This window comes from Trachurus japonicus, chromosome 17 (genome assembly GCF_045865225.1).
Source record: "Trachurus japonicus isolate A0001 chromosome 17, Traja_1.0".
Lineage (NCBI taxonomy): Eukaryota > Metazoa > Chordata > Actinopteri > Carangiformes > Carangidae > Trachurus > Trachurus japonicus.
The window spans coordinates 3854914-3868355 of record NC_140923.1 but is presented as its reverse complement, the minus strand read 5'-3'; the positions used below and the strand labels follow the sequence as shown (position 1 = coordinate 3868355).

The 13442-nt window shown below is 37.2% G+C and overlaps 1 protein-coding gene across 1 annotated transcript in view; it reads right to left on the bottom strand.

Annotated features, from left to right (window-relative positions):
- The window catches only part of LOC146969782 (uncharacterized), a 41895-nt gene extending 36268 nt beyond the window's left edge, over positions 1-5627 (bottom strand). Inside the window, exon 1 of the mRNA XM_085804538.1 lies at positions 5456-5627. Coding sequence (XP_085660664.1) covers positions 5456-5627 — 172 coding nt within the window. The remainder of the gene's footprint in view (positions 1-5455) is intronic.
- Between the last annotated feature and the right edge of the window lie 7815 nt (positions 5628-13442).

The following is a 13442-nucleotide window of genomic DNA, read 5'->3' as shown; positions in this document are numbered from 1 at the left end:
AAATTTGTTAGTTTACTTTAGGAGCACAATGTAAAATGTATTCAGTATCAGGTTATATAAGCCTTAAATAATGTACAGGGTCCAATGTGACCCATTTTTACATTTGAGAACAGTAAAAACATTTTTCCTTTGACTTTAAGTTGACTTTTTTTTTTAACATGTAAATTAAACTTTTTTAAATCAACATACACAAGCAGTAACTAGTTATAAGTAGGCCTATATTTTGACCAACACTAACTAACGCTAACTGGTCTTACCTGACACCACTGTGATATGAATTACATCTTATTATTTAACTACTTGTAGGCTATATTTGTTGCACTCCGTCTGATGTTCAACAAATCAGTATCAGTCTGGTTTTATTAAAGTTTTTACATTAATAAAACCCAATATCCTGTCACACAAGTAGCTCCATGTTGTCTCAGAAGCTGTAGATCTCATCCAGGAGCTGAAGGCATCAGGGCATCTGCCTGAGTTTATATGGACATTCTAAATGGAATGTGCTTTTAGCATGTGTTTTCTCAATTAAAAAAAGGCATTTTAAAAACGTGTTTATTTCGGAAAGGGGGGACCTTTGCATCATGACTTTAAGTCAAAGGCCTATTTTTTGGGCTTAACCTCCCTACTATGGCCCCGACTGGCTTGCAGTGGAAACGTCAGACCTGGGTCAACCCGCTAATTCGAGTCGAGAGAGACAGGAAATGGGGAGGCAGAGACAGGGGCAATAACACGCAGGAAATGGCTGTCCGATGCGGGATTCGAACCGGGGCCCCCTGCACGAGGACTATAGCCTCAACACATGGGGCACCAGCTTAACCCACTGTGCAACTCGGCGCCCCGTCGGTCCGTGTACCTTTTGTCAGTTTGATATTCCGTTTTAATAAAAAAACGGGAAAACGGAAATACCGTGGTTTTTTCCTTTTTTACTTTTCAAACAAAAACCAATAAATGAAAAAACAGAGTCGTTTTTCCGTTTTTGGTTTTCTGAATCAAAAACGAAAAACGAGAAAACCACAGTCAAATAACGGCCCGAATTTGGTTTTTGTAAATTCATTTGTTCGTTTTTCGTTTCATGTTTATCAATATAACGGCGGGCAGAACGGAAGCGGAAGTGACACGTAATAACTTCAAAATAAAAGCATGCTTATTTTCATACAGACTACCGTTCTCTTTATACACTCATTTTTACAGATTATGCTCGACACGTATAGCCTACATTTATTTCAGTGAACTATAGTTGTAGATGCCATGTACTAGTGTTTTGTGTGTGTGTGTGTGTGTGTGTGTGTGTGTGGGGGGGGGGGGGTCAGGGGTCAGGTGGGATGATACGTCACAAGCGTAGTAAAATCAGCTGTTCTTCACCTGTGACCTGCTATGTTTTAGCTTATTGACATTCCTCTGGAGCTCAGTTTTTATTGTTGAAGCGCGTCCGGCCCTATTAGCCATTAATTGTTCCATCCATAGTCGCCCTAACAAGTAGGTTATTTTTAGCTGAGTGTGAATGCATATTGTAGGAAAGTTTTACCCTGCGAACTCACCAGCATCACACACAAAATAAAAGTAGCGTGCTGCTTACTTTCATACAGCCAAACGTTCACTTTATAGCCTAGCTACAGCCCTACACCAACGTTAATTAAGCATTATACAACAGTTAGTTCCGACCATGAGTGCTGATATACAGTATAACAGCAGTGGGACTTTTTACAGGCGTGTGTGTGTGTGTGTGTGTGTGTGTGTGTGTGTGTGTCTGTGTCTGTGTCTGTGTCTGTGTCTGTGTCTGTGTCTGTGTCTGTGTGTGTGTGAGGTTACACCTAACAGGGCCTAATGAATTTTAAACAGGAAAAAGGCCTTATACTCCATTTTTACTGTACTATAACATCACTTTGGTCCATAGGTTCAGTCAATACTTGGTACAGTTGACTTCAGGTCCACCCTGACTACTCCCTCAGTCATTACCAAACATTTTTACTGTATGATTTTGGAGAAATTAAGCCTCAAAGTTGCATTTTTTGATTTTATTTTTTTTTAACAGGAAAAATTGCCTTATACTCTTTATTTACTGTACTATAACATCACTTTGGTCCATAAGTTTAGGAAATGGTTGGTACAGATGACTTCAGGACCACCCTGGCTACTCCCTCACTCAATATCAAACATTTTTACTGTATAATTTTGGAAAAATGAAGCCTCAAAGTTGCATTTTTTGCTTTTTTTAAACATGATAAAAAGGTCTAATACTCCATATTTACTGTACAATAACAACACTTTGGTCCATAAGTTCAGACAAAGGTTGGTACAGTTGACTTCAGGACCACCCTGACTACTCCCTCAGTCATTATCAAACATTTTTACTGTATCATTTTGGGGAAATTAAACCTCAAAGTTGCATTCTTAGCTTTTTAAAAACATGACAAAAAGGCCTTATACTCTTTATTTACTGTACTATAACATCACTTTGGTCCATAAGTTCAGGCAATGGTTGGTACAGTTGACTTCAGAACCACCCTGGCTACTCCCTCACTCAATATCAAACATTTTTACTGTATCATTTTGGAGAAATTAAGCCTCAAAGTTGCATCTTTAGCTTCTTTTAAACAGGAAAAAAGGCTTTATACTCCATTTTACTGTACAATAACATCACTTTGGTCCATAAGTTCTGTCAATACTTGGTAAAGTTGACTTCAGGATCATCCTGGCTACTTTCTCAGTCATTATCAAACATTTTTACAGTATCATTTTGGGGAAATTAAACCTCAAAGTTGCATTCTTAGCTTTTTTTAAACAAGACAAAAGGTCTAATACTCCATATTGACTGTACAGTAACATCACTTTGGTGCATAAGTTCGGACAATGGTTGGTACAGTTGACTTCAGGACCATCCTGACTACTCCCTCACTCAATATCAAACATTTTACTGTATCATTTTAGAGAAATTAAGCCTTTTGCAAAGCTTTGCAAGTTTTGCAAAGCCTAATGTTCCATCTTTAACTGTACAGTAATATCACTTTGGCCTAAAGTTCTGACAATGGTTAGTGTTGACCTCGGGAATATCCTGACTACTCACCCATGCAGTGTCAAGTATTTGGACTGTATAATTTTTGAGAAATGAATCCATGAATTTTGCTCAATATTCACGCAAATGTAAAATCCCTATGATACATAATTTTTGACAAAAGTTGATAAAGTTGTTTCCAGGACCATCCTTACAACCCACTGATCCACTATTAAGCATTTTTCCTGCATCATTTTAGAGAAATTCAGCTATACAGTTCCATTTTTACATAGAAAGAGGCCTATGCTCGGTATTTATTCTCATTTAGAGGCTTAATTTCTCTAAAATGACAGAGCTTTTCCAGTGCAAGTCCAATGTTTGAAAATGACGGAGGGTGTAGCCAGGATACTCCTGAAGTCAACTGTACGAACCATTGTCAGAACTTATGGGCCATAGTGATGTTACAGTACAGTAAATGTGGAGTATTAGGCCTTTTTCCTGTTTAAAAGAAGCTAAAGATGCAAATTTGAGGCTTAATTTCTCCAAAATGATACAGTAAAAATGTTTGATCATGACTGAGGAAGTAGCCAGCGTGGTCCTGAAGTCAACTGTACCAAGTATTGACAGAAGTTATGGACCAAAGTGATGTTACTGTACAGTAAAACTGGAGTATAAGGCCTTTTTCCTGTTTAAAATGCATTAGGCCCTGATAACCACCACTCTATAGAAGTGATTGCTGTGGGAAGATATAACTATTTAAGACTTATATTAACACAAACATTCCCCTTACTTCTGCTTTAATGATGTGAAAAAAAGTGTTGAAAACACCTCATTACACTGTAGCCTAACAGCCAAACTAACTGTTGTATAATGCTTAATTAACGTTGGTGTAGGGCTGTAGCTAGGCTATAAAGTGAACGTTTGGCTATATGAAAGTAAGCAGCACGCTACTTTTATTTTGTGTGTGATGCTGGTGAGTTCGCAGGGTAAAACTTTCCTACAATATGCATTCACACTCAGCTAAAAATAACCTACTTGTTAGGGCGACTATGGATGGAACAATTAATGGCTAATAGGGCCGGACGCGCTTCAACAATAAAAACTGAGCTCCAGAGGAATGTCAATAAGCTAAAACATAGCAGGTCACAGGTGAAGAACAGCTGATTTTACTACGCTTGTGACGTATCATCCCACCTGACCCCTGACCCCCCCCCCCCCCCACACACACACACACACACACACACAAAACACTAGTACATGGCATCTACAACTATAGTTCACTGAAATAAATGTAGGCTATACGTGTCGAGCATAATCTGTAAAAATGAGTGTATAAAGAGAACGGTAGTCTGTATGAAAATAAGCATGCTTTTATTTTGAAGTTATTACGTGTCACTTCCGCTTCCGTTCTGCCCGCCGTTATATTGATAAACATGAAACGAAAAACGAACAAATGAATTTACAAAAACCAAATTCGGGCCGTTATTTGACTGTGGTTTTCTCGTTTTTCGTTTTTGATTCAGAAAACCAAAAACGGAAAAACGACTCTGTTTTTTCATTTATTGGTTTTTGTTTGAAAAGTAAAAAAGGAAAAAACCACGGTATTTCCGTTTTCCCGTTTTTTTATTAAAACGGAATATCAAACTGACAAAAGGTACACGGACCCCCGTCACCCCGCTAATTTAAGCGATGCTGCCCCAGTCGCAACTCGTACAAGACGCTTTGGGAAAGCAGCTGAATTTGACGGAACAAAATCAGATCTGAATGAACTGGCTACTGTTACTTTTTGATCAGACTATTGTGGTTTTACAGACCTGTCCTGTGTAGCAGAATTTCAGGTTTCCAAATGATATCCTGCAGTCTGTCAGTCTGCTTCAGTAGCAGCTGCTCTCCCTCCTGACTGCTGCAGACCTCCTCCTCTTCCTCTTTAATCTGTGGAGGCTCTGGCTCCTCCTGCTCCAGACTGGAGAGAACCTCTTCCCCCTCCTCCTTACAGACATGTTGCTGTGGGAGCTCTGGAACAACAAGGAGACATAAGAATTAGACCATCATGGAAAAACTCTGATTCAGGTTTGACCTTTTGTCCTAAAGCAACTCACTCATAAACTTGTCCAAATCCTACGTTGGAGCTATTCATTTATTGTTAGTCTTCAATGTGTTGATTAGCTTGGAGAGGCACGGAGACATTTTCTTTGTCCTTGGCTTGCTCATTTTCTGGTCAAATCACGTTTTTTGTTTAAATTGGACATCTGTTTGGACATTATCAATCAGGCTTTATTTGTAAAGCACTTTTCATGCCCACAGCAGCTCAAAGTGTTTTACGTGACAAGGGGACAACATACGGATATGGCCCATTGGTGCAGCAGTGGCCCTTTGATTTTTATGATTTGAGACTTTTGTTTGGACAAACATTTGTCACATCACTGTGTTAGTTTACACCGAGTCCCTCCTGGTTTTACAGACCTGTCCTGTGGAGCTTTATCTCTGGTTTTAGGACGATATCCAGCAGTCTGCGCTGACGATCGATCTCCTCCTCGTACTCGACGACAGTTTGTTTAAAGACTCTGAATATTTCTTCAGCAGCAGCAGTTAGTCGCTCGGTGACAAACTCTCTCAGAGACTCAACTGAAGACATCGTTGCTTCATCCACACTGAAACATTTCTCTGAGATACGACCACAAGCTTCAAGCTGACTCCACACAGATAACGCTGCTAGTGCGCTGTCGTTGTTTACTTCCGCTGAGTGTCACACTATGAAGTTCCGGAGGGGAACGTGAAGAAACATTTTTCTTTCCGTCGCCAAGTTACCGAGGTGAAATTGGTTTTATATTCGACATTCGCTAGTTTTTTTCTGTTTCTAACTTTAATAGCGTCATGAAAACTGCACCGATTTCATCCAGGTTGATATTATTTTGTAGAGATCAGTGAGCCACACATTTCACAGGTCTCATCAACTCACCAACCTCAGTGGCTGTGGCGAAAACTCAAAGGAACAGCGCTGAATGTCTTTCCGAGTACTGTGCGGCAGCCGGGGCGCTTAGGGACCGTCGTAAAATTGCAATGTCGGATTTTTCCCGTTTGAACAAATAAAAAAAATAACAACAACACATAAATACTGTCATTACCACAAAGCTAAGAGTTTCACAGCATTTTATTATTCACTCATATTCAATAGCGCCACCATTTGGTCAGTTATAAGCATTTTACCTTTGGGCTGATAACATTTCTTGATTTTATTTTGAAATGGCTCTCTGGAATTTCAACTTACAAACACCATTCCACTTCTCATTTGTTTGTAAGGTTGGTATTGATCTTTCACAACCATTATCTCCCAGAAAATCATGTTAAAAGAAAATCCACAAACAATTAGTATCCATTTACCTTATTTTATGAATATTTCTTGATTTTATTTTGAAATAGCTCTCTGGAATTTCAACTTACAAACACCATTCCACTTCTCATTTGTTTGTAAGGTTGGTATTGATCTTTCACAACCATTATCTCCCAGAAAATCATGTTTAAAAAAATCGCCAAACAATTAGTATCCATTGACCTCATTTTATGAATATTTCTTGATTTTATTTTGAAATAGCTCTCTGGAATTTCAAACTACAAACACCATTCTACTTCTCATTTGTTTGTAAGGTTGGTATTGATCTTTCACAACCATTATCTCCCAGAAAATCATGTGAAAAGAAAATCCACAAACAATTAGTATTCATTGAACATTGTGTATGAATATTTCTTGATTTTATTTTGAAATAGCTCTCTGGAATTTCAACTTACAAACACCATTCCACTTCTCATTTGTTTGTAAGGTTGGTATTGATCTTTCACAACCATTATCTCCCAGAAAATCATGTTTAAAAAAATCGCCAAACAATTAGTATCCATTGACCTCATTTTATGAATATTTCTTGATTTTATTTTGAAATAGCTCTCTGGAATTTCAAACTACAAACACCATTCTACTTCTCATTTGTTTGTAAGGTTGGTATTGATCTTTCACAACCATTATCTCCCAGAAAATCATGTGAAAAGAAAATCCACAAACAATTAGTATTCATTGAACATTGTGTATGAATATTTCTTGATTTTATTTTGAAATAGCTCTCTGGAATTTCAACTTACAAACACCATTCCACTTCTCATTTGTTTGTAAGGTTGGTATTGATCTTTCACAACTATTATCTCCCAGAAAATCATGTAAAAAAAAAAAACCCACACGATTAGTATCCATTGACCTTATTTTATGAATATTTCTTGATTTTATTTTGAAATAGCTCTCTGGAATTTCAACCTACAAACATCATTCTACTTCTCATTTGTTTGTAAGGTTGATATTGATCTTTCACAACCATTATCTCCCAGAAAATCATGTTTAAAAAGATCCCCAAACAATTAGTATCCATTGACCTTATTTTATGAATATTTCTTGATTTTATTTTGAAATAGCTCTCTGGAATTTCAACCTACAAACACCATTCTACTTCTCATTTGTTTGTAAGGTTGGTATTGATCTTTCACAACCATTATCTCCCGGAAAATCATGTTAAAAGAAAGTCCACAAACAATTGGTATTCATTGAACATTGTGTATAAATATTTCTTGATTTTATTTTGAAATAGCTCTTTGGAATTTCAAACTACAAACACCATTCCACTTCTCATTTGTTTCTATGGTTGGTATTGATCTTTCACAACCATTATCTCCCAGAAAATCATGTTAAAAGAAAATCCACAAACAATTAGTATCCATTGACCTTATTTTATGAATATTTCTTGATTTTATTTTGAAATAGCTCTCTGGAATTTCAACCTACAAACACCATTCTACTTCTCATTTGTTTGTAAGGTTGGTATTGATCTTTCACAACCATTATCTCCCAGAAAATCATGTTAAAGAAAATCCCCAAACAATTGGTATCCATTGGCCTTATTTTATGAATATTTCTTGATTTTATTTTGAAATAGCTCTTTGGAATTTCAAACTACAAACACCATTCCACTTCTCATTTGTTTCTAAGGTTGGTATTGATCTTTACACAACCATTATCTCCCAGAAAATCATGTAAAAAAAAAAAAATCCCCAAACAAATATTATCCATTGACCTTATTTTATGAATATTTCTTGATTTTATTTTGAAATAGCTCTCTGGAATTTCAACTTACAAACACCATTCTACTTCTCATTTGTTTGTATGGTTGGTATTGATCTTTCACAACTATTATCTCCAAGAAAATCATGTAAAAAAAAAAAAAAAAAAAAAAAACCCACACAATTCGTATCCATTGACCTTATTTTATGAATATTTCTTGATTTTATTTTGAAATAGCTCTCTGGAATTTCAACTTACAAACACCATTCTACTTCTCATTTGTTTGTAAGGTTGGTATTGATCTTTCACAACCATTATCTCCCAGAAAATCATGTAAAAAAAAAAAAAGAAAACCCACACAATTAGTATCCATTGACCTTATTTTATGAATATTTCTTGATTTTATTTTGAAATTGCTCTCTGGAATTTCAACTTACAAACACCATTCCACTTCTCATTTGTTTGTAAGGTTGGTATTGATCTTTCACAACCATTATCTCCCAGAAAATCATGTTTAAAAAGATCCCCAAACAATTAGTATCCATTGACCTTATTTTATGAATATTTCTTGATTTTATTTTGAAATAGCTCTCTGGAATTTCAACTTACAAACACCATTCCACTTCTCATTTGTTTGTAAGGTTGGTATTGATCTTTCACAACCATTATCTCCCGGAAAATCGTATATTTAAAAAAAATCCCCACACAATTAGTATCCATTGACCTTATTTTATGAATATTTCTTGATTTTATTTTGAAATAGCTCTCTGGAATTTCAACTTACAAACACCATTCCACTTCTCATTTGTTTTTAAGGTTGGTATTGATCTTTCACAACCATTATCTCCCAGAAAATCATGTAAAAAAAAAAAAAAAAAAACCCACACAATTAGTATCCATTGACCTTATTTTATGAATATTTCTTGATTTTATTTTGAAATAGCTCTCTGGAATTTCAACCTACAAACACCATTCTACTTCTCATTTGTTTGTAAGGTTGGTATTGATCTTTCACAACCATTATCTCCCGGAAAATCATGTTAAAAGAAAGTCCACAAACAATTGGTATTCATTGAACATTGTGTATAAATATTTCTTGATTTTATTTTGAAATAGCTCTTTGGAATTTCAAACTACAAACACCATTCCACTTCTCATTTGTTTCTATGGTTGGTATTGATCTTTCACAACCATTATCTCCCAGAAAATCATGTTAAAAGAAAATACACAAATAATTAGTATCCATTTACCTTATTTTATGAATATTTCTAGATTTTATTTTGAAATAGCTCTCTGGAATTTCAACCTACAAACACCATTCTACTTCTCATTTGTTTGTAAGGTTGGTATTGATCTTTCACAACCATTATCTCCCAGAAAATCATGTTAAAGAAAATCCCCAAACAATTGGTATCCATTGGCCTTATTTTATGAATATTTCTTGATTTTATTTTTGAAATAGCTCTCTGGAATTTCAACTTACAAACACCATTCTACTTCTCATTTGTTTCTAAGGTTGGTATTGATCTTTCACAACCATTATCTCCCGGAAAATCGAATATATAAAAAAATCCCCACACAATTAGTATCCATTGACCTTATTTTATGAATATTTCTTGATTTTATTTTGAAATAGCTCTCTGGAATTTCAACTTACAAACACCATTCCACTTCTCATTTGTTTGTAAGGTTGGTATTGATCTTTCACAACCATTATCTCCCAGAAAATCATGGGAGAATATCCTAGAAACAATTAGTATCCATTGAACATTGTGTATGATTTTATATATTTTATTTTGAAATACCTCCATCCATCCATCCATTTATTTTCTTCCGCTTCTTCCGGATCCGGGTCGCGGGGGCAACAGTCGAAGCAGGGACCCCAAGGCGTTCCCAGGCCAGCCGAGTGACATAGTCACTCCAGCGTGTCCTGGGTCTTCCTCGGGGCCTCCTCCCGGTGGGACATGCCCTGAACACCTCACGAAGGAGGCGTCCAGGGGGCATCCTATACAGATGCCCGAGCCACCTCAGCTGGCTCCTCTCGATGTGGAGGAGCAGCGGCTCTACTCCGAGCTCCTCCCGGGTGACAGAGCTCCTCACCCTATCTCTAAGGGAGCGCCCCGCCACCCTGCGGAGGAAACTCATTTCGGCCGCTTGTATCCGGGATCCAGTTCTTTCGGTCATGACCCAGAGTTCATGACCATAGGTGACGGTGGGAACGTAGATCGACCGGTAAATCGAGAGCTTTGCCTTTCGGCTCAGCTCCTTCTTCACCACGATGGACCGATACAATGACCACATTACTGTGGCCGCCGCACCGATCCGCCTGTCGATCTCGCACTCCATTCTCCCCTCACTCGTGAACAAGACCCCGAGATACTTAAACTCCTCCACCTGAGGCAGGAACTCTCCCCGGCCCTGGAGGGTGCAAGCCACCTTTTTCCGGTCGAGAACCATGGCCTCGGACTTAGAGGTGCTGATTCTCATCCCAGCTGCTTCACACTCGGCTGCAAACCGCCCCAGTGCATGCTGAAGGTCCTGGTGTAACGGATGTGCACTCACTCCACCCATAAAAGACGTGCTAACCAACCCGCCAAGTGGTTGTCAACCTCTTGGCGAAGAGGTTAGCATCGTCGCCTCCGGTGCGGGAGGTCGTGGGATCGAACCCCACCTAGGGCAGCCCGTGAGAAACACAACGCAGAAGGCCAGATATGACATCGGCTACACTGGCTCGAGAGAGCCAACAAGACAACATCATCCGCAAAAAGCAGAGATGAAATCAAGTGGCTCCCGAACCCGACCCCCTCCGGCCCTTGGCTGCACCAAGAAATTCTGTCCATAAAAATAATGAACAGAACCGGTGACAAAGGGCAGCCCAAACAGGGACCGTACAGTCCTCAGCAGAAGGTATAGAGCTGGTCCAGCGTTCCACAGCCAGGATGAAAACCGCATTGTTCTTCCTGAATCCAAGGCTCGACTATCGATCGAATTCTCCTCTCCAGTACCCTAGAATAGACTTTCCCCGGGAGGCTGAGGAGTGTGATCCCCCGATAGTATTTTGAAATAACTCTGTGGAATAAATAATAATAAAACCAAGAAATACGTATGTGTGCTCGATGAATACTAATTGTTTCTGGGATACATTTTACATGATTTTCTGGGAGACAATGATTGTAAAAGATCAATACCAACCTAACAAACAGTTGAGAAGTAGGTGTTCCGGGCATGTCCCACCGGGAGGAGGCCCCGAGGAAGACCCAGGACACGCTGGAGTGACTATGTCACTCGGCTGGCCTGGGAACGCCTTGGGGTCCCTGCTTCGACTGCTGCCCCCGCGACCCGGATCCGGAAGAAGCGGAAGAAAATAAATGGATGGATGGATGGAGGTATTTCAAAATAAAATATATAAAATCATACACAATGTTCAATGGATACTAATTGTTTCTAGGATATTCTCCCATGATTTTCTGGGAGATAATGGTTGTGAAAGATCAATACCAACCTTACAAACAAATGAGAAGTGGAATGGTGTTTGTAAGTTGAAATTCCAGAGAGCTATTTCAAAATAAAATCAAGAAATATTCATAAAATAAGGTCAATGGATACTAATTGTGTGGGGATTTTTTTATATATTCGATTTTCCGGGAGATAATGGTTGTGAAAGATCAATACCAACCTTAGAAACAAATGAGAAGTAGAATGGTGTTTGTAAGTTGAAATTCCAGAGAGCTATTTCAAAAATAAAATCAAGAAATATTCATAAAATAAGGCCAATGGATACCAATTGTTTGGGGATTTTCTTTAACATGATTTTCTGGGAGATAATGGTTGTGAAAGATCAATACCAACCTTACAAACAAATGAGAAGTAGAATGGTGTTTGTAGGTTGAAATTCCAGAGAGCTATTTCAAAATAAAATCAAGAAATATTCGTAAAATAAGGTCAATGGATACTAATTGTTTGGGGATCTTTTTAAACATGATTTTCTGGGAGATAATGGTTGTGAAAGATCAATATCAACCTTACAAACAAATGAGAAGTAGAATGGTGTTTGTAGGTTGAAATTCCAGAGAGCTATTTCAAAATAAAAATCAAGAAATATTCATAAAATAAGGTCAATGGATACTAATTGTGTGGGGTTTTTTTTTTACATGATTTTCTGGGAGATAATGGTTGTGAAAGATCAATACCAACCTTACAAACAAATGAGAAGTAGAATGGTGTTTGTAGGTTGAAATTCCAGAGAGCTATTTCAAAATAAAATCAAGAAATATTCGTAAAATAAGGTCAATGGATACTAATTGTTTGGGGATCTTTTTAAACATGATTTTCTGGGAGATAATGGTTGTGAAAGATCAATACCAACCTTACAAACAAATGAGAAGTAGAATGGTGTTTGTAGTTTGAAATTCCAGAGAGCTATTTCAAAATAAAATCAAGAAATATTCATAAAATAAGGTCAATGGATACTAATTGTTTGGGGATCTTTTTAAACATGATTTTCGGCGAGATAATGGTTGTGAAAGATCAATATCAACCTTACAAACAAATGAGAAGTAGAATGGTGTTTGTAGGTTGAAATTCCAGAGAGCTATTTCAAAATAAAATCAAGAAATATTCATACACAATGTTCAATGGATACCAATTGTTTGGGGATTTTCTTTAACATGATTTTCTGGGAGATAATGGTTGTGAAAGATCAATACCAACCATAGAAACAAATGAGAAGTGGAATGGTGTTTGTAGTTTGAAATTCCAAAGAGCTATTTCAAAATAAAATCAAGAAATATTCATACACAATGTTCAATGAATACTAATTGTTTGTGGACTTTCTTTTAACATGATTTTCCGGGAGATAATGGTTGTGAAAGATCAATACCAACCTTACAAACAAATGAGAAGTGGAATGGTGTTTGTAGGTTGAAATTCAAGAGAGCTATTTCAAAATAAAATCAAGAAATATTCATAAAATAAGGCCAATGGATACCAATTGTTTGGGGATTTTCTTTAACATGATTTTCTGGGAGATAATGGTTGTGAAAGATCAATACCAACCTTACAAACAAATGAGAAGTAGAATGGTGTTTGTAGGTTGAAATTCCAGAGAGCTATTTCAAAATAAAATCAAGAAATATTCGTAAAATAAGGTCAATGGATACTAATTGTTTGGGGATCTTTTTAAACATGATTTTCTGGGAGATAATGGTTGTGGAAGATCAATACCAACCTTACAAACAAATGAGAAGTAGAATGGTGTTTGTAGTTTGAAATTCCAGAGAGCTATTTCAAAATAAAATCAAGAAATATTCATAAAATAAGGTCAATGGATACTAATTGTTTGGGGATCTTTTT